General features: G+C 49.4%; 1 protein-coding gene across 3 annotated transcripts in view; it reads right to left on the minus strand.

The window, feature by feature from the left end:
• Nucleotides 1-3,103: 3,103 nt before the first annotated feature.
• The window catches only part of nxf1b (nuclear RNA export factor 1b), a 103,967-nt gene continuing 84,583 nt past the window's right edge, over nt 3,104-22,487 (minus strand). For all 3 annotated transcript variants that reach the window (XM_055630345.1, XM_055630343.1, XM_055630344.1), the window contains 6 exons: nt 17,420-17,535; nt 15,945-15,987; nt 15,772-15,844; nt 12,825-13,007; nt 4,737-4,797; nt 3,104-3,399 (listed from right to left, as the gene is read on the minus strand). In XM_055630345.1, the coding sequence (XP_055486320.1) occupies nt 3,355-3,399; nt 4,737-4,797; nt 12,825-13,007; nt 15,772-15,844; nt 15,945-15,987; nt 17,420-17,535 (521 nt within the window). In that variant the 3' untranslated portion in view covers nt 3,104-3,354. The remainder of the gene's footprint in view (nt 3,400-4,736; nt 4,798-12,824; nt 13,008-15,771; nt 15,845-15,944; nt 15,988-17,419; nt 17,536-22,487) is intronic.

Raw genomic sequence — 22,487 nt, forward strand, 5'->3', positions numbered from 1 at the left:
CAAGCTCCAAACACAGTGCACATCGTCGAGAGATCTCTGGGAGGGGAGGGGGGATACATTGGATGGGGTGTTGAAGCCGGCGTAGATAAAGTTCTCGTTCTCTCGTTGTGTCGTGTCGGTCCCTCGACTCCAGCCTCCTCCCTCCTTCACGAGGAAGCGTTAAGTCGTGGACGCACGTGCTGGGGGCGTCGAGCAGATCTCCGCCGCTCCCCGATCGGCCGCCGGGAGCCGCAAGCTTTCGTGGCAAAGTCAATGGTTCATGAAACGGGCCCACGGGCCCAGCGAGCGGTACACAGAGAGGCCTTCTTCCAAAAGGCAGCGATATGCCCAGGGTTCACTTTCCTCCCACGGGTGAGACGCAGCGGGGCACACACAACACAACACACACACGACACAGCCCGCTAGTCCCACTTGGGCATTGTGTGTGTGTGTGTGTGTGTGTGAGTGTGAGAGGAAGAGGATTCACTCGAAGCAAATGCACTTTTTGCAAAAGGCTAATTTAAACTTGGTGACAAGCACGCACGCACGCACGCATGCTGGCAGAACAGGAACACTCCCGCAAACACGGCACGGCTTTCATATTGGCTATCCAAGCGGACGCGGCTGGTGTCGGAGCGGTCGATGGCTCCGTTCAGCAGTCGTGCACGAGCAACACAGCAGCGCTTCACCGAAAGGTGCAATTCCACATTTTACAAGCATAGAGAGAGAGAGAGGGCTGTCCAAACAAAGCGAGCCTTAAACACAAAGCCTCTCACACCTGGCAGGACACACACACACACACACACGCACACACACTAGAACACCAAACACCCCCTCTCTACACAACGCCCACTTTACACTTCAGCGCCCGGAACAGAATTTCTACAATCGGGCGGTGGTAGTGACACTGGGGGCCGTAAAGGATTACAGTCAAGGATACAAGCCAGGGCAGTGAGCTCGACCAGGCAGTGAGTGCTCAGCTGCATGTTCTAGCCCTGGTCTCCCACCGCAAGGGTGCAGTGGAATATCCCTCCCATTAGCTTGCAGCTCACACAGACCGCGTGTGAAATAACGTTACCCTCCCCTCCATCCGCTCCCCGCAAAAACCCCAACCATACCCCCCCCCCCCACCCCACCCCCACCCTCACCCATCCCTATAAACCCACTGGAAGGCGAGATAGACACTACACGTTCGAGACTGGACGAGGAGCTTCAGCACCATAGAGTGGACGCAGCACGATAGGGATTCAACGCCCGTACAATCTTAGGCCGTTCCTGCACAGAAACGTGGCTGAGGCCCACACCAGGATACAGAGCTGTCTAAAGCCCACCCCCCCCCCCCCCCCCTCCCCACCCTCAACCCTCCCAGGGATCACCAACCGCTGGGCCCACGAATTAGCCGTGCCCGTTCTACCGACTGTGGCAACTACTAAATGTAGCGAGTGGTCTGGGTTTAACACCACAGGCGTGGACTGAGACTCCAGTCCGCTGTGCCCGATCCACAAGGTGGAATTTCACCCGCTCATAAAACTACAGGGGTGGGACTGAGGTGCGGTTGTTTGAAGTCGCCCCGAGAACAGCGAGGAAATGGAGGATATCAGGACGTGTGTTGAGGTGGGGGTCGGGGAAGATGGGATGGAAAGAGAGAAGAAGTTGACACCTTTTGTGGGCTTGTCGGGGCGGTGTGGAACAGCTATCAAATACTTGGCTGCGTTGCTCTCAGCTTGGGGACAAGAACAGACTATCCAGCCACGGATTAGACCAAGGTGGGCCGGAAAAGAGCGTGGATAAACGGCAAGACCGCAACGCTCGCACGGTTGAGATTTTCCAAGAGCTTAATGTTGAATTTTCATGCCAATCGAAATAAAATGGGAGAGAGTCCAGTCCTTGGGGGTTTGAAGTCTGAAGAGTGGGCTTATATTGGGTACTGCTCCTATGATAAACCTCCAGAAATACAGACTGCCCGTTAACACAAACTTCACCAAGCACAAATCCACTTTGTAGCGTCAGTATTTTGCTTGGGTGTAAAGCTGCCAAACAGATATGCTTCCTATTAACATTGGGGTGCCCGCCTTTCCTGTTTCAGTGGAAAGGAACAAGGATGGATTATTGGCGGGCAAAATAAGTAGATGCATTTTCACCTTTTTGGGGGGGAAAAAAACCTCTCAACACACACTTTGGAGGCCGGATTTGTAGAGTGGGAAAAAGTTGCCACAGAAACGGGATTTGGGGCTTCAACAGTGCCACGCTGAACATAATGACGTGCCGTTTAACAAGGTGATCATCGCCTTCTGTGTGTTGAGGGCAGGGAGGGGGGGGGGGGGGGGTGGGGGGGGATAGGCTGACACAGGAGCACGACACGGCAGTCCCAGCAGGCATGGAGCTTGGAGCGTCAACAGTGCCATACTGAACACAAAGGCAGGGCTTGTTAACAAGGCTGTTCACTGGTGTGTCGAGCAGGGGAGGGTTCAGGAGGTGTCGGGGAGGGGGAGAGGGACGGGAGGGAGGGGGAGAGGGAGGGGAGAGAGGGAGAGGGAGGGAGGGGAGAGGGAGAGAGGGAGAGAAGGGTGGGGGGGAGGAGGAGAGAGAGAGAGAGAGAGGGAGAGAGGGGAGGAGAGAGGGGGGGAGAGAGGGAGAGAGGGGGGAGAGGGTCTCAGAGGAACGGAGGGTCTCAGGAACGGAGCCCGTGGACCTGCCTGAGATAGTCCACACTATGAGAGAGAGAGCAGTGGTGGACAAAGGCTGGGGTCATACAATCTGAAGGAGGCAGCCACGGGAATGCGCGTTTCCTCTCAAAGTTGAAAACTTAGCCCTGCTTCCTCTCCCCCCCTCCTCCCCCCTCCCACCCCCCCCCTCCAAAGCCCATATCCCACCTTTCCACCCCAAAAAAAAACTCTGCCCCCTTTAAGACCCCCCCCCCACCCCCTCTCCTCCAAGGATCAAAGAGTCTGCCTACCCCTTGCACAGCCCAACTCAAACCCCCACCCCTCCCCTCCCCTCCCCCTCCATGACCCTAACACCAACCCCCCTCCCACAGTGGCCCTAATCCTCTTCATCACCCCCCTCCCCCCCCCCCCCCCAACCCCCCCCCCCCCCAAACAAAAAACATATTTGAGAACACTGGCACCTTACACAAAAAGTTTACACAACTCAAAAACAAAAAAAAGTTAAAAAAAATACACTAGAGTTGAATAAACATGGATGAAACTAGTCGTGGGAAACCAGAATAGCAAAGCGCTAGAAAAGTATTGAGTCTATAAGATGGCCAGAGGCTTTCACATTGTACTTGAATATTGTTTAGGTGAGGCTCGAGTCTCCCACTGCAAACTCCAGAGCCCTGGCTCTGAAGGGTGGTTAGTGTAACACTGGTGTTCTTCATAGCTGCCTCACAAACGCTATTTCAGGAATTTTGCCTTCAGCCTGAAAGAGAGCACAGTTCAAAGCACAAACACAGTTTGAAGGACAGCTGAAGAGACTGTTCGCAGTCAACAGAGCTCAGGGGAGAGAGGGAAGGAAGGGGAAAGAAGAAAAGAAGAAGAAAAAAAACAAAAAACGCGGGCCAACGTACTTTCTATTGGAAGGAACTGCAGATGCCGGCTTCAACCGCAGACGCAAAGTGCTGGAGTAACTCAGCGGGGGACAGGCACAGCGTCTCTGGAGAGAAGGAATGGGTGACGTTTCGGGTCGAGAAATCTGAAGGGAATCTGAAATGCATTTCGTTGTCTCTGTACTGTACACTGACAATGACAATTAAAATTGAATCTGAATCTGAATCTGAAACGTCACCCATTCCTTCTCTCTAGAAATGCTGCCCGTCCCCCCGCTGAGTTACTCCAGCACTTTGTGTCTTCCTTCATTTTTAACCAGCATCTGCTGTTCCTTCCTACACATTTTGTCCGCCCCACTGTGAAATCGGTGGAGGCGGGTTCTCTGGATGCTTTCAAGAGAGAGCTAGATAGGGCTGTTAAAGATAGCGCAGTCAGGGGAAATGGGGAGAAGGCAGGAACGGGGTACTGATTGTGGAAGGTACACAAAAATGCTGGAGAAACTCAGCGGGTGCAGCATCATCTATGGAGCGAAGGAAATAGTCAACGTTTCGGGCCGAAACCCTTCTTCAAACCCATCGATGCTGAGGGGAGTGAGGAACCAGTGATGCGTTGGGCAGTGAAACGTTGCCTATTTCCTTCACTCCTGCACCCGCTGAGTTTCTCCAGCATTTTTGTGTACCTTCGATTTTCCAGCATCTGCAGTTCCTTCTTGAATGCTGATTGGCGATGATCAGCCATGGCGGTGAAGGGCCGAGTGGCCTACTCCTGCCCCTATGGTCTATTGAATTGTCCTAGAGCACAACCAGAGAGAGGTCCTGAACTACTATAAGGTTGTAAGTGATGGGAGCAGAATGAGGCCATTCGGCCCATCTTTGATCAGACTTTATCTGGCACTAAATGTTATTGCCTTTAAGTGCATCTTCCACCCACCCACCCACTCTAGTTCTGACCCATTCACCAGGGAAAATGAATCCCTGCATCTCTATACTGTGGACGGCTCAACCCTGGGGACTTGGAAACAACTCTTGCACGTGTGGTCTATGTGATGGAAGGAGGGGGAAAGAAACAAACTGAGCCCTGGGGGGGGGGGGGAGGGAGAGGGGGAGGGGAGAGGGGGGGGGGGGAGGGGTGGGGTGAAGGGGGAGGGAGAGAGAGAGAGAGAGAGTTTATGGTTCCCATTTCTCACCCCCGACATGTTAACAAACTAACCTTGAGCTGTGTGAAGATTTGCGCAGCCTGATTGAAGTCCCAGTCGTTGTCCTGCAGGCATCTAGGAAACAAAATGGACAATCAATGACTGTCGGGGGCGGCACGGTGGCGCAGCGGCAGAGTTGCTGCCTCGCAGGTTCCATCCCGACTACGGGGCGCTGTCTGTGCGGAGTTTGCACGATCCCCCCCATGACCACGTGGGTTTTCTCCGAGATCGTCAGTTTCCGCCCACACTCCGAAGACATCCAGGTTAGTAGGTTGATTGGCTTGGTGTATGTATAAGGTAGACAAAAATGCTGGAGAAACTCAGCGGGTGAGGCAGCATCTATGGAGCGACCCTTCTTCAGAAGAAGGAATAGAAACATAGAAATTAGGTGCAGGAGTAGAGGCCATTCGGCCCTTCGAGCCTGCACCGCCATTCAATATGATCATGGCTGATCATCCAACTCAGTATCCCGTACCTGCCTTCTCTCCATACCCCCTGATCCCCTTAGCCACAAGGGCCACATCTAACTCCCTCTTAAATATAGCCAATGAACTGTGGCCTCAACTACCTTCTGCGGCAGTGAATTCCAGAGATTCACCACTCTCTGTGTGAAAAAAGTTCTTCTCATCTCGGTTTTAAAGGATTTCCCCCTTATCCTTAAGCTGTGACCCCTTGTCCTGGACTTCCCCAACATCGGGAGCAATCTTCCTGCATCTAGCCTGTCCAACCCCTTAAGAATTTTGTAAGTTTCTATAAGATCCCCTCTCAATCTCCTAAATTCTAGAGAGTATAAACCAAGTCTATCCAGTCTTTCTTCATAACACAGTCCTGACATCCCAGGAATCAGTCTGGTGAACCGTCTCTGCACTCCCTCTATGGCAATAATGTCCTTCCTCAGATTTGGAGACCAAAACTGTACGCAATACTCCAGGTGTGGTCTCACCAAGACCTTGTACAACTGCAGTAGAACCTCTCTGCACTCCCTCTATGGCAATAATGTCCTTCCTCGGTCGGGCGCTGTCTGTACGGAGTTTGTACCTTCTCCCCGTGGGTGTCCCCCGGATGTTCCCGATTCCTCCCACACTCCAAAGACGTACGAGCTTGCAGGTCAATTGGCCTGGGTGAAATTGTACATTGACGTCCAGTGTGTGTGTGTGTGTGTTGGATGGTGCTGGTGGCCGGCACGGACTCAGTGGGCCGAAGGGCCTGTGTATGCGCTGTATCTCTGAACTAAACACTTGTACAAACGAGAATCAAAGTAGATGTGGCCACTGGGGGTTTGATCCAGTGCGACGGTTCCCCTCCTCCTAGCACAGGTTGGTAAGCAAGGTGATCATGCACCTGGTTGTGTAACAGCCACAGAGATACCGGGACCATTCACACTGGTTCCGATTCTGAACTCCCACTTCAAAGACCTCATTGTGTTCAGCACTTTGCTTGTCAATTATTAGACACACCGAGCCTCCAGTTTAGAAATGCTATCTAGGTCGATGAATCTCACTCCATGATAAGCAGAGGCCCATTCGTTTGTCAATTTGCTGATATCGAACAGGCTGTGGCCAAGGTGGGCTCTGCAGATCAACGACAGGAGAGGCTGCAAATGCTGGAAGCCCAAGCAAAAAATAAACTGCTGGAGAAACTCAGCGGGTCGGGCAGCATCTGCGGAAGTTAATGGACAGGCGACGGTTTGGGTCTTTGGAAGGGTCCTCACCAGAAATGCCGTATGTTCGTCACCCCCCCCACAGCTGCTGCCTGACCCGCTGAGTTACTCCCGGGCGGCATGGTGGCGCAGCGGTAGAGTTGCTGCCTCACCGCTCCAGAGACCCGGGTTCGATCCTGACTACAGCCGCTTGTCTGTACATTCTCCCCGTGGGGTTTCTCCGAGATCTTCGATTGCCTCCCAAGCTCCAAAGACGTACAGGTTTGTAGGTTAATTGGCCTTTGGTATCAAATGTAAAATTGTCCCTGGGACAATTTACAATTTTACCGAAGCCAGCTCAGCTGCATAGAAACATAGAAATTAGGTGCAGGAGTAGGCCATTCGGCCTTTCGAGCCTGCACCGCCATTCAATATGATCATGGCTGATCATCCAACTCAGTTTCCCGTACCTGCATTCTCTCCATACCCTCTAATCCCCTTAGCCACAAGCGCCACATCTAACTCCCTCTTAAATATAGCCAATGAACTGGCCTCGACTACCCTCTGCGACAGAGAGTTCCAGAGATTCACCACTCTCTGTGTGAAAAAAGTTCTTCTCATCTCGGTTTTAAAGGATTTCCCCCTTATCCTTAAGCTGTGACCCCTTGTCCTGGACTTCCCCAACATCGGGAGCAATCTTCCTGCATCTAGCCTGTCCAACCCCTTAAGAATTTTGTAAGTTTCTATAAGATCCCCTCTCAATCTCCTAAATTCTAGAGAGTATAAACCAAGTCTATCCAGTCTTTCTTCATAAGACAGTACCGACATCCCAGGAATCAGTCTGGTGAACCTTCTCTGCACTCCCTCTATGGCAATAATGTCCTTCCTCAGATTTGGAGACCAAAACTGTACGCAATACTCCAGGTGTGGTCTCACCAAGACCCTGTACAACTGCAGTAGAACCTCCCTGTTCCTATACTCAAATCCTTTTGCTATGAAAGCTAACATACCATTCGCTTTCTTCACTGCCTGCTGCACCTGCATGCCTACTTTCAATGACTGGTGTACCATGACACCCAGGTCTCGCTGCATCTCCCCTTTTCCTTTTCCTGCAAACCTGCACGTCTTTGTGGAGTGTGGGAGGAAAGCGAAGATCTCGGAGAAAACCCACGCAGGACACGGGGAGAAGGAACAAACTGCGTACACACAGCACACGCAGTCGAGGTGGAACCTGGGTCTGCTGGCGCTGTAAGGGAGCAACTCTACCGCTGCGCCACCATGTGCAGGGAGTGAGTGACATGATGCACCAAGACAGCGTGCATCACCAGACCAGGGGCACCAACGGCCATACACTAAAGGCTAAAAGGAGGTCCAGCACTTAGCAGCATGGTGCGCTGACAACAACCTGGCCCTTAACTCCAAGAAGACCAAGGAGCTCATTGTAGACTTCAGGAAGTCCAGGGGCGGCACGCACACCCCCATCCACATTAACGGGACGGAGGTGGAACGTGTTTCTAGCTTCAGGTTCCTGGGGGTCAACATCTCCGATGACCTCTCTTGGACCCACAATACCTCTACTCTGATCAAGAAGGCTCACCAGCGTCTCTTCTTCCTGAGGAGACTGAAGAAGGTCTATCTGTCTCCTCAGATCCTGGTGAACTTCTACCGCTGCACCATCGAGAGCATCCTTACCAACTGTATCACAGTATGGTATGGCAACTGCTCTGTCTCCGACCGGAAAGCATTGCAGAGGGTGGTGAAAATTGCCCAACACATCACCGGTTCCTCGCTCCCCTCCATTGAGTCTGTCCAAAGCAAGCGCTGTCTGCGGAGGGCGCTCAGCATCGCCAAGGACTGCTCTCACCCCAACCATGGACTGTTTACCCTCCTACCATCCGGGAGGCGCTACAGGTCTCTCCGTTGCCGAACCAGCAGGTCGAGGAACAGCTTCTTCCCGGCGGCTGTCACTCTACTCAACAACGTACCTCGGTGACTGCCAATCACCACCCCCCCCCCCCCGGACACTTATTATTATTTATTCAAATCATTTGCTATGTCGCTCTTCCAGGGAGATGCTAAATGCATTTCGTTGTCTCTGTACTGTACAATGACAATTAAAATTGAATCTGAATCTGAAGCACAAACTCTGAGCTTTCTCACCGTCTCAGTTGCAAATGGCAATTTATAAACAGTCGAACGATGCAACACTGAAGTTGATTGTGTTTGAAGAAGGGCCTCAAACTGAAATGTCAGTGATACAGCGTGGAATCAGGACTTGCACACACAGACCAACATGTCCCATCTACACTAGTCCAACACCTGCCTTTGTGGCCCATATCCCTCTAAACCTATCCTATCCATGTAGACGTCACCTATTCCTTTGCTCTAGAGATGCTGCCTGATCTGCTGCTCGGTGCATCTACCCGATCACGATTTTACACACCCCTATTAGATCATCCCTCATCTACTGAAAATAGACACAAAAAGATGGAGTAACTCAGCGGGTTAGGCAGCATCTCTGGAGAGATGGAGTGGGTGTAGGAATTCTGGTTTAAACCGAAGTCTGAAAGAGGGTCTCAGCCCGAAATGTCACCTGTTCCTTTTCTCCAGAGATGCTGCCTGTCCCTGCCGAGTTAAAATGGCTCCGTAGAAACATAGAAATTAGGTGCTGGAGTAGGCCATTCGGCCCTTCGAGCCTGCACCGCCATTCAATATGATCATGGCTGATCATCCAACTCAGTATCCCGTACCTGCCTTCTCTCCATACCCCCTGATCCCCTTAGCCACAAGGGCCACATCTAACTCCCTCTTAAATATAGCCAATGAACTGGCATCGACTACCCTCTGCGGCAGAGAGTTCCAGAGATTCACCACTCTCTGTATGAAAAAAGTTCTCCTCGTCTCGGTTTTTTAAAGGATTTCCCCCTTATCCTTAAGCTGTGACCCCTTGTCCTGGACTTCCCCAACATCGGGAGCAATCTTCCTGCATCTAGCCTGTCCAACCCCTTAAGAATTTTGTAAGTTTCTATAAGATCCCCTCTCAATCTCCTAAATTCTAGAGAGTATAAACCAAGTCTATCCAGTCTTTCTTCATAAGACAGTCCTGCCATCCCAGGAATCAGTCTGGTGAACCTTCTCTGCACTCCCTCTATGGCAATGATGTCCTTCCTCAGATTAGGAGACCAAAACTGTACGCAATACTCCAGGTGTGGTCTCACCAAGACCCTGTACAACTGCAGTAGAACCTCCCTGCTCCTATACTCAAATCCTTTTGCTATGAAAGCCAACATACCATTCGCATGATCTCTGGATAGAAGGCGCGGGTGACCCTTCTACAGAGATCCCGACCCCGAAACGTCGCCTATTCCTTCTCTCCATAGATGCTGCCTCACCCGCTGAGTTTCTCCAGCATTTTTTGTCTACCTTCCTTCAAAGTACATCAGACATCGGCTAAATAGTGTTGGTTCTCATTCAATGGTGCAATTTACACCTCTGCTTAAGGGCACTTCAAGGGATTATCACAGTCTGATACTGAAACAGGATGTGTAAATGCCAGTGCTGCAGAGATAGTGATAACTGGAGCCTGGATTTAACGAGTCGTCGCTAATGCAGATTACCAGATGCTGATGATGAACGGTTCCCTCGGAGGCTCCCTCCGTGGAAGACACTAAATTATAACCAAGCAACTGGAGGACCGAGGGGGAGCCCAGAGTCATAGCTCACGTCTGGCCCAAGTGAGAAGGAACTGCAGATGCCGGTTTACACCGAAGATAGCTGGAGTAACTCAGCGGGATCTCTGGATAGGAGTGGGAGACCCTTCTTCAGATTTCCCGACCCGAAACGTCATCCATTCCTTCTATCCAGAGATGCTGCCTGTCCCCCGCTGAGTTACTCCAGCATTTTTGTGTCTATCTTCAGTGAGAAGAAGCTTGGTGGGGCAAATTTACCTTTACCACCTCAGGCAATTGAGGAAATTCAGAGTGTCTCCGAGGATCCTCCAGTGCTTCTACGCAGCGGCGGTGGAAAGCATCTTGTCCGGGAACATTACCATCTGGTTTGGGAATTGCTCTTCCAAGGACAAGAAGGCTCTGCAGAGAGTAGTGCGTTCGGCCGAACGCACTATGGGAACTTCACTCACCCCCCTGCAGGAACTATACAACAGGAGGTGCAACTCCAGAGCAATCAAAATCATGAGAGACCACTTCCACCCCTGCAACGGACTGTTCCAGCTGCTACGGTCAGGCAAACGCCTCCGTTGCCATGCGGTGAGAACGGAGAGGTTGAGAAGGAGTTTCTTCCCAGAGGCAATTCGGACTGTAAACGCCTATCTCACGAGGGACTAACTCTACAGAACGTTTTTCCTTCCATTATTTATTATGTAAAAGAATATGTGTGTTATGATTGTGTTTATAATTTGTTTGGTTGTTTGGTTGTTTGTCTTTTGCACAAAAATCCGCGAGCATTGCCACTTTCATTTCACTGCACATCTCGTATGTGTATGTGACAAATAAACTTGACTTGACTTGACTTGACTTCTGCTCTCACAAGCTTACTTATACACTTAGTTCCTCCCACACTGTTGAGTGCATCAGGCAGCAAGGTTTGGCCATTCTGGTCGGTCATGTGCGACATCTTCCACCCTCGTTAGGGTTCCGTCCCGGCCTTCCAAACCCTTCGGGAATGTTCTCCTCCGTGCGAGTTTTTGTCGGCCTCTATTCCGTCAGGTCATTGCTATCTTTGGCGCACGTTCTGGTGACATTCTGAGTACACGTCCTGCAGATTTCATCCTGCGTACCTCTATGTCCTGGCTGAGAGGCTTTGTTGCAGTTTCCCCGGTAGATATCCTCATTTGTGATGTGGTCTGTGTAGCTAGTCTTCAGGATGTTCCTCAAGCAGCGTCGTTGGAATGCATCCAATTTATTTTTCATCTACATATTGATTTTCCACACCTCGCTGGCATAGAGGGCTGTAGGGAGGACTGCGGACTGCAAGAGCTTGACTTTTAGCATCTTGGATATCCCGCCACTAGACCATATCGGCTGCATATTCACCTGACCACACTCACCTGATGCCCGTATGGTCGTGAGTAGTCGCCCAAAGAGTCGTACCTTTTTCTGGTCTCCGCTGGATTTTCAACATGTTGAACATTTTCGGTGACCTGCTGCGACTATGACGGGTGCCGGCAAGTCACCGAAAACAATCACGTAAGTGGGACAAGGCCCTTTAGTCTTTTACTTGTAGCTTGCAAACCAGTCTCCTGCAATCACCACCTGATATCGGCTTCCAGCCACCATTCCGGGAATGTATCTAGACCCTAACAACCTGCTGTGCAAGGGAGGGAGGGTTTAAAAAAAATGTCCCCTCTTCCCCAACTTTAGTTTTAGTTCAGAGCAACAGCATGGAAACAGGCCCTTTGGCCCATCGAGTCCACGTTGACCATCGATAATCTGTTCACACTGCTTCTGTTATCCCACTTCCACTTCTACCCCATATACATTAACCATATAACAATTACAGCACGGAAACAGGCCATCTCGGCCCTACAAGTCCATGCCAAACAAATTTTTTTCCCCTTAGTCCCACCTGCCTGCACTCATACCATAACCCTCCATTCCCTTCTCATCCATATGCCTATCCAATTTATTTTTAAATGATACCAATGAACCTGCCTCCACCACTTCCACTGGGAGCTCATTCCACACCGCTACCACTCTCTGCGTAAAGAAGTTCCCCCTCATATTACCCCTAAACTTCTGTCCCTTAATTCTGAAGTCATGTCCTCTTGTTTGAATCTTCCCTATTCTCAAAGGGAAAAGCTTGTCCACATCAACTCTGTCTATCCCTCTCATCATTTTAAAGACCTCTATCAGGTCCCCCCTTAACCTTCTGCGCTCCAGAGGATAAAGACCTAACTTATTCAACCTATCTCTGTAACTTAGTTGTTGAAACTCAGGCAACATTCTAGCAATTTGCAGAGACCCAGTAAGCCACCTCCAGTTTAAATTCCATTTGGAATATTTTGGAGGACCAAGAAACCAAGAAGCAACCGAGCCGATCACCCTGTACACTGACCGTCACACACACGAGGGATCATTTTACAACTTACCAAACCTAGGAAACATAGAAACATAGAAATTAGGTGCAGGAGTAGACCATTCGGCCCTTCGAGCCTGCACCGCCATTTAATATGATCATGGCTGATCATCCAACTCAGTATCCCGTACCTGCCTTCTGTCCTGTACGTCTTTGGAGTGTGGGAGGAAACTGCACAGGGAGAACGTGCAAACTCCACACAGAGACAGACAACATCGAACCCGGGGCTCTGCCGGCCGCTGTGAGGCAGCAGCTCTACCACCTTAGTTGACTTGACTTGGTGTTAACGCGTGCTTTGTGTAACGCCACGGGGAGAGCAGATGACGGGGGGAGGGGAAGCAAGTTAGGGAAGCTGGTGTGAAACACTTACTTCTGCGACCACTCTATGTTCATGCTGGACTGCTGTGAGAAAAGCTGCAGCATTTCCTGTTGGGGAGCGGTGAGGGTGGGCACGGGACTGCTGGACGGCGTGGGCGCGGGGGTCACAAAGGCCTTGCGGATCTCCTCCGTGGTAGCGTTCCTGATGAAGAGCTGGTCGTTCACAATGCACAGCCTGAGGGGAGCAGAGGGAACAGGGGAGGCATTTAGTGCAACACCACCAGCAACATCCGCAGGTTTAGATCGACGATAGACACAAAATGGTGGAGTAACTCAGCGGGACAGGCAGCGTCTCTGGACAGAAGGAATGGGTGACGTTTCAGGTTGAGACTATTCCTTCTCTCCAGAGGTGCTGCCTGTTACACTGAGTCACGCCAGCATTGTGTGTCTACCACCAACATCTCACCTGGCCAGGCCAGGCCCACACCTTAACTCCAACCCAGCACTGCCCACCAGGACACTGAACCTTAATGGTCAAGTTAAGACTCTAACATTTTCAACAACTGCAAACTTAAACATAGAAACATAGAAATTAGGTGCAGGAGTAGGCCATTCGGCCCTTCGAGGCTGCACCGCCATTCAATATGATCATGGCTGATCATCCAACTCAGTATCCCGTACCTGCCTTCTCTCCATACCCCCTGATCCCCTTAGCCACAAGGGCCACATCTAACTCCCTCTTAAATATAGCCAATGAACTGTGGCCTCAACTACCCTCTGTGGCAGGGAGTTCCAGAGATTCACCCCCCTCTGTGTGAAAAGAATCAATCACCCATCCCCCCCCCCCCCCCCCCCGGACACTTATTATTATTTATTCAAATCGTTTGCTATGTCGCTCTTCAAGGGAGATGCTAAATGCATTTCGTTGTCTCTGTACTGTACACTGACAATGACAATTAAAATTGAATCTGAATCTGAATCTGAATCTGAATCTGAAAAAAGTTCTTCTCATCTCGGCTTTAAATGATTTCCCCCTTATCCTTAAGCTGTGACCCCTCGTCCTGGACTTCCCTAACATCGGGAACAATCTTCCTGCATCTAGCCTGTCCAACCCCTTAAGAATTTTGTAAGTTAAAGGGCACAAGATGACGCCAGAAGGGACAGATTTATTAGGATACTGAGGGGCAACTATTTCATTCAGAGGATAGTGTGCATATGGAATGAGCTGCCACAGCAGATGGTTGAGGCAGGTACAATAACAACGTTTGGACAGGTACATGGATGGGAGGGTTCAGTGGGTCTGGGGTCAAATGTGGGCAAACGGGACGAGCTGAGATGGACATCTTGGTCAGCATGGAAGAGTTGTGCTGAAGGGCCTGTTTCTGTGCTGTACAACTCTATGAGTCGAAATGGTGGAAAAATAACAAGAGAGGATGTTTCCAGTAGTGGGAGAGTCTGGGACCAGAGGCCATAGCCTCAAAATTAAGGGACGTTCCTTGAGGAAGACGAGGAGGAATTTCTTTAGTCAGAGGGTGGTGAATCTGTGGAATTCATTGCCACAGAAGGCTGTAGAGGCCAAGTCAATGGATATATTTAAGGCAGAGGGAGATAGATTCTTGATTAGTTTAGTTTTGTATAGAGATTTTTGTACAGCGCGCGTAAACAAGCCCTTGGTCAGCACCGCCCAGCGACCCCGCACATTAACACTACCCTACTGACCATATCCCCTGACACCGCCTACACGACCTACACACACTAGGGACAATTTACACCCATACCAAGCCAAATCAATACAAACCTTGTACGTCTTTGTAGTGTTGGGAGGAAACCAAAAATCTCAGAATAAACCCACTGGGTCACGGGGACAACGTACAAACTCCGCACAGGCAGCACCCGTGGTCGGGATGGCACACGGGTCTCTGGCGCTGCATGGCAGCAACTCTACCGCTGCGCCACCGTGCTGCCCAATGATTAGTGTGGGTGTCAGGACATTATGGGGCGAAGGCAGAAGAATGGGGTTGAGAGGGAGGGATCGATCAGCCACGATTGAATGGCGGAGTAAACTTGATGGGCCGAATGGCCTAATTTTGCTGCTATCACTTATAGAAACATAGACATAGAAACATAGAAATTAGGTGCAGGAGTAGGCCATTTGGCCCTTCGAGCCTGCACCGCCATTCAATATGATCATGGCTGATCATCCAACTCAGTATCCCGTCCCTGCCTTCTCTCCATACCCCCTGATCCCCTTGGCCACAAGGGCCATATCTAACTCCCTCTTCAATATAGCCAATGAACTGGCCTCCACTACCCTCTGTGGCAGAGAGTTCCAGAGATTCACCACTCTCTGTGTGAAAAAAGTTCTTCTCATCTCGGTTTTAAAGGATTGCCCCCTTATCCTTAAGCTGTGACCCCTTGTCCTGGACTTCCCCAACATCGGGAACAATCTTCCTGCATCTAGCCTGTCCAACCCCTTAAGAATTTTGTAAGTTTCTATAAGATCCCCTCTCAATCTCCTAAATTCTAGAGAATATAAACCAAGTCTATCCAGTCTTTCTTCATAAGACAGTCCTGACATCCCAGGAATCAGTCTGGTGAACCGTCTCTGCACTCCCTCTATGGCAAGAATGTCCTTCCTCAGATTTGGAGACCAAACCTGTACGCAATACTCCAGGTGTGGTCTCACCAAGAGAACGTTTTGAACTTATAACGTCAGCATTTGAAGGTGTCATCTTCAATGCATCTACCCGTAGATATCTCATTCATCTTCTGCCTGCTTTTAGTTCTGTGCTACATACCAGATGATAGAACTTTATGTCTCCCCAGGAGGGAAATTAATCTGCCGACAGTCGTAAAAGACAAGATACATGAAAGATGAAATTAAAGTGAGAAGTGGAAAGGATTGGGGATGTGCAAAGAGGGGGGGGGGGGGGGAGTCGGTCCAAGTTAAATAGCTACGCCACAGCTCACTGGGAGCGAACGATTATTTGCAGACTTACCCTGCGTTCCCAGCAGGCACGGCAACGAACACCCTCGAGAAGGCCCTCACGGACTCCCTCGATTTACTGTCGACTGCGGGTAAAATAACGTTTTTGTTTAGTTTGTGGAGACTTGACATTGCAAGAGCTTGAATTTTTTGAAATGAAAGATTTCTGCGAGCAAATGCACGCACCTTCTTTGAAAACACCGTGCACAGTAAAACAGAGCAGCGTGTTCTGAAACAGAAAGGAACAAGTTGTCATTTTGCATGGTGCATTATGTTGCATGGGAGGTGTTGGTGCAGTCACTCTCAACGTTTCATGGTATCTGGGCGAGCAGTTCAGTTCAGTTTAGAGATACAGTGCGGAAACAATACACAATAGACACTAGCCCACCCTCATCGCTCCCCAACAATATGATCATGGCTGATCATCCCCAATCAGTAGCCCGTTCCTGCCTTCTCCCCATATCCCCTGACTCCGCTATTTTTAAGAGCCCTATCTAGCTCTCTCTTGAATGTATCCAGAGAACCGGCCTCCACCGCCCTCTGAGGCAGAGAATTCCACAGACAGGCCCTTCTCGCCCCCCCCCCGGGTCCACACCAACCCCCGCGCATCAACACGATCTTACACGAGGGACAATTAAAAAAAAAAAAAAAGCCAATTTGCCCACATACCTGGACACCTTTGGAGTGCGGGAGGAAGTCTCTGGAATTCTCTGCCTCAGAGGTTATGGGGAGGCAGTTTCTCTAGATGTTTTCAAGAGAGAGCTAGATAGGGCTCTTAAAAATAGCGGAGTCAGGGGATATGGAGAGAAGGCGTTGGAACGGGGTACTGATCGGGGATGATCAGCCGTGATCACATTGAATGGCGGTGCTGGCTCGAAGGGCCGAATGGCCAACTCCTGCACCTATTGTCTATTGTGTATTGTTTCCGCGCTGTATCTCTAAACTGAACTGAACTGCTCACCCAGATACCATGAAACGCTGAGAGTGACTGCTCTCCGGATACATTCAAGAGAGAGCTAGATAGGGCTCTTAAAAATAGCGGAGTCAGGGGATATGGGAAGAAGGCAGGAACCTCCCAAAGGCTGAATGGCCTACTCCGCACCTATTGTCTATTGTCTAAACCAGTGGTTCCCAACCTTTTTTTGGCCATGCCCCACCTAATCACCTCTAAAATCCTGATGCCCCCCCCCCCATGTGGTGATATATAATTCTTATCATTTAAAAAGTGAACTCCGTTTCAGCTGAAGAAGCTTAAAACACCAATACCTTGGTTTAAACAAGCTTCAAAAGAACATGGCATCCATGAAAAAGAAACATGAAATCAACAAAAGACAGTTAAAAGTTCTGAGCAAGAAATTACTAAAAAATTGTGGTAAAAAAAAAGAAAAAAACATTAGGTGGAAATTAGCGTATGCCCCACATTGGGAACCACTGGTCTAAACTGAAAATCTGGGAGACAACGCACGCAGGTCACGGGGAGAACGTGCAAACTCCGTGCAGACAGCACCCGTAGTCGGCATGGAACGCGGGTCTACCGCTGCGCCACCGTGGCAGCCCACCCTGATCAATGACACTGACAAGAGCAGTTTTCCCCGTGTCAACGTTTTAAGAGTTGTACTGGGGACTGAGTCGAGGAGCCCGTGGTGCAGCTCGTCACTTACCGTCTGCGTGCTGACGTCCACAACGAAGGAAGCCGTGTCGTGCTGCGTCTTTGGGAGCTCGTTGAGAAAGGCCACGACGTTTAACCTGGTGTGTTTCAACAACCTCGCCCGTAGTGCTGGCAGCGGGAAAAAAACCCAACAGTGAATAAAGAAAATCAGCCGCACACTTAAACACAGATGCCCATTCCTCTCATCTAATCAAGTCGTCAAGTCACATTTATTTATATAGCCCATTTAAAAAACAAGTCTCGTTGGCCAAAGTGCTTTACATTTGTTATAAGAATAGTATAAACAAACAAACTACATACATATATACATATAACCCTCGCTCAGTGGACGTCAGGAAAGGTTTGGGAGTATAGATAAGATTTTAGTCTTGGTTTAAAAGGAGTCGATGGGGTTAGGAGGGAGAGATAGATCAGCCATCAACCACCTCAAGTTTAAATTCCATTTGGAATACTTTGGAGGACCAAGAAACCAAGATTGAGTGGTGGATTAGACTGGATGGGCCGAATGGCCTAATTCTACTCCCATCACTCATGGCCTTGTGATCTTTACAGTTGGTTATCCACACAGGTAGAAGTGGAATTACAAAATAATACGACAATTAATCAAGAAGCAGAGGGCGGAGGTTTAAGGTGAGAGGGGAAAGATTTAATAGGAACCCGAGGGGTAACTTTTTTTTTTTACACTAAGAGAGTCTGTATATGGAACAAGCAGCTGGAAGAGGTAGTTGAGGCTGTTGCCGTGTTGCAATGTTTAAGAAACATTGAGACAGGTACATGGATAGGATAGATTTAGAGGGAGCAGGTGGGACTGGTGTGGATGGGACATGTTGGTCGCTGTTGGGCCGAAGGGTCTGTTTCCATGCTGTATGATTGTCTCTCAAAATCCCTCGACAACATCTAGAGCAGTGGCAAGTATAGAAACATAGAAATTAGGTGCAGGAGTAGGCCATTTGGCCCATCGAGCCTGCACCGCCATTCAATATGATCATGGCTGATCATCCAACTCAGTATCCCGTACCTGCCTTCTCTCCATACCCTCTGATCCCCTTAGCCACAAGGGCCACATCTAACCCTCTTAAATATAGCCAATGAACTGGCCTCGACTACCCTCTGTGGCAGAGATTTCCAGAAATTCACCACTCACAGTGTGAAAAAAGTTCTTCTCATCTCATTTTTAAAGGATTTCCCCCTTATCCTTAAGCTGTGACCCCTTGTCCTGGACTTCCCCAACATCGGGAGCAATCTTCCTGCATCTAGCCTGTCCAACCCCTTAAGAATTTTGTAAGTTTCTATAAGATCCCCTCTCAGTCTCCTAAATTCTAGAGAGTATAAACCAAGTCTATCCAGTCTTTCTTCATAAGACAGTCCTGACATCCCAGGAATCAGTCTGGTGAACCTTCTCTGCACTCCCTCTATGGCAATAATGTCCTTCCTCAGATTTGGAGACCAAAACTGTACGCAATACTCCAGGTGTGGTCTCACCAAGACCCTGTACAACTGCAGTTGCAACTGCCCTGTATGAGTGCAAGTGACCACGAATAATGCCGTTGAATAGCGATGGATATTTGATTAGATTCAACGTTATTGTCATTGCACAAATACAAGTACAGGTACAACAAAATGCAATTTAGCATCTAGTCAGAGTGCAAGGCAGTAAAATACTGGTTAAAACAATATGTCCAATGTGGATGAATTAAACTAGTACATAAGCAAATAAATATATACAGATAAAAGAGTATAAAGAACAGCTAGCGTCGGGCCTGTGAGTTCAGCAGGGTGATGGTATTTTGGAAGAAGCTGTTCCTCAGCCTGCTGGTGCGAGACCTGAGGCTCCTGTGGGGGGAGGGCAAACAGTTCATGGTTGGGGTGAGAGGGGCCCTTAATGATTTTCCTGGCCCGTCTCAGACACCGTGTGCGGTGGAGGGCAGCCATGGCAGGGAGCGGGGCACCCATGATGTGCTGAGCGGTTTTCACCACCCGTATGGCAAAGAAGGCACCACTTCACCTGGCAGTATGGGCAGAAGGCTTTGCAACCACCAAATATAACAAGGGTTACAAGCACAGTTGCTTTTAAGATTTGTTTAGTTTAGTTTAGACATACAGTGCGGAAACTGGCCCTAAGTTCGGCCCACCGGATCGGTACCGACCAGCGGTCCCCAGCACACTAACATTATCCCACACACATTAGGGACGATTCACAATTTTATCGAGGACAATTGACCTACAAATCTGTACGTCTCTGGAGTGTGGGAGGAAACTGGGGCACCTGCGGTCACGGGGAGAACGTGCAAACTCCGTAGAGGCAGCACCTGTGGCCAGGATGGAACCCGGGTCTCTTGGCACCGTGAGGCTGCAAATACCGTAACACCACCGTGTAGCGCTTCACTCTGGGCGGTTTTGCTGCTGTTTTACATCAATGGTCGGGGAAAGTCCAACAACGCAATGGGTGCAGAACAAAATTAATGATTCAATGTCCCCTTTATGATTATTTAGTGACTTCACAATGCCTCCCGCACGGGTAACTGACTTTAATGACACAACCACATGCGATTTATACAATAACCTCCGTTAGGTTCAAGGCCATTGGCAATTCTCAGCTGGGTTTACACTTCTAAAAGGAGCAGTGGTGGTGTCACCTCGCACCCAAGCAGACAGACTGCGCTCCCAGGATTTGGGTTCAGCGCTGAGGGGCAAATTAGACCGATTTTTCACAAGCTGGCGAGGGGGTGGGAGGGACACACACTCAATCTCAAAAACGGACCTAACCCCATGCAGTTTTGGGCAGTCAGTAGCGACATTTTCTTCCAGCCAGTCTGCATCTGCTCAGCCATCATATAAAACAACATTCATTAAACATATACAATTCTTAAAGGATTGGACAGGCTCGATGCAGGAAAATTGTTCCCCATGTTGGGGGAAGTCCAGAACCAGGGGTCACACACAGTTTATGAATAAGGGGTCAGCCACTTAGGACTGAGATGAGGAAACACTTTTTCACCCAGAGAGTTGTAAATCTGTGGAATTCTCTGCCACAGAAGGCAGTGGAGGCCGATTCACTGGATGTTTTCAAGAGAGAGTTAGATTTAGCTCTTGGGGGCTAACAGAATCAAGGGATATGTGGAAAAAGCAGGGGCGAGGTCCTGATTTTGGATGATCATATTGAATGACGGTGCTGGCTCAAAGGGCTGAATGGCCTACTCCTGCATCTATTTTCGACGTTTCTATGCATGTATTTTCTATGTTTCTAAGTACGTTTTTTCAGAAGAAAGGTCCCGACCCGAAACGTCACCTGTCCATGTTCTCCAGAAATGCTGCCTGGTCGGCTGAGTTACTCCAGCACTTTGTGTCTCCGTTTGTTAACCAACATCTGCAGTTCCTTGTGTAGGAAGGAACTGCAAATGCTGGCTAATAACAAAGACACACAGAAAAAGCTGGAGTAACTCAGCGGGCAGGCGGGCAGCCTCTCTGGAGACAAGGAATAGGTGACGTTTCGGGACGAGGCCCTTCTTCAGTTCCTCGTGTCCCTATAATTTCAGGGCATAGTTTCCCAGTAAGGGGTTAGACGAGGGAGGGCATGTCGAATACTCTTTCAGGTAATGGATCTCGGAAATTCTCTACTTCAATGGCAATGAAGGATGAATTCAAGGCTAAGGTGTTCTGCTTTATGTTCCACGGGACTGAGGCAGAGTTTGGAGAAGTGGAGTTAAGGCATCACATTATATATTATATATGATATAATATATTATAGCTGAACACAGCCTCAAAGTGCAGCTGTTACCCTGGTCAACCTCTGCTCCTGTGCTCAATGCTTTCTTTAGTCGACAAAATGGTTCAGGTTAATGCACAATTAAAACATATATGTGTCACGCAGCCAGAGAAACAAAATAAAGGCCTCGAACATCTTCCAAATGCCGGAGGGGCAGCGGTAGAGTTGCTGCCTTACAGCGTTTACAGCACCAGGGACCCAGGTTCGATCCCGGCTACGGGTGCTGTCTATACGGAGTTTGCACGTTCTCCCCGTGACCGCGTGGGTTTTCTCCAAGATCTTCAGTTTCCTCCCACACTCCAAAGACGTGCTCTTTGGTTTGGAGGTTAGTTTGGTTCGAAGTGTAAATTGTCCCCAGTGTGTGTAGGACTGTGTGAATGTGCGGGGGTGGCTGGTCTGTGTAGACTTGGTGGGCCGAAGGGCCTGTTTCCCCGCTGCATCTCTAAGCTAAACTACTGCACGATGACTAAAGACAACACACCCTGGGCTAATATTCGCATGCAGCGATCAAACAAAGACAGCCCGACTAGCAGGGAGCAGAAAACAAAGATTAGTCTGAGTCAGCGTCTGCCAGGGAAGAGAAAAGAAAAAAACCCCAAACCTACCCTTATCAAATGATAGATTATAAATGAAAGATTACAGATTGTTCTATCATGGCTACAAACGGCAGGTAAGATTGCCACAATTGCCTGCAAATATATCCTCCGAAAGGTGCAGACTCCCTTCAAATCTAAAGCAACTTGTCTAAAAGGGCTGGGAGGGGGGGTTAGAAAGTGTTGCGAGATCCGATGGTTAAAAGGGAACCGGGTTTCTGGTAAGTATAAGTTTACAGATGGACTCGAGCTAGAAACATAGAAATTAGGTGCAGGAGTAGGCCATTCGGCCCTTCGAGCCTGCACCGCCATTCAATATGATCATGGCTGATCATCCAACTCAGTATCCCGTACCTGCCTTCTCTCCATACCCTCTGATCCCCTTAGCCACAAGGGCCACATCTAACTCCCTCTTAAATATAGCCAATGAACTGTGGCCTCAACTACCCTCTGTGGCAGAGAGTTCCAGAGATTCACCACTCTCTGTGTGAAAAAAGTTCTTCTCATCTCGGTTTTAAAGGATTTCCCCCTTATCCTTAAGCTGTGACCCCTTGTCCTGGACTTCCCCAACATCGGGAACAATCTAGACAAGCAAGGGCTGTTACAATCCTGCCGCTGAATTGTATCTTGGTTTTAATACTCTCCCCGCTTTGAAGCTGAATGAGTCAATTCAAACAAGGAGAGGACGCATAATACTATTT

This window comes from Leucoraja erinacea, unplaced genomic scaffold (genome assembly GCF_028641065.1).
Source record: "Leucoraja erinacea ecotype New England unplaced genomic scaffold, Leri_hhj_1 Leri_340S, whole genome shotgun sequence".
In the NCBI taxonomy this organism is placed as follows: Eukaryota; Metazoa; Chordata; class Chondrichthyes; order Rajiformes; family Rajidae; genus Leucoraja; species Leucoraja erinaceus.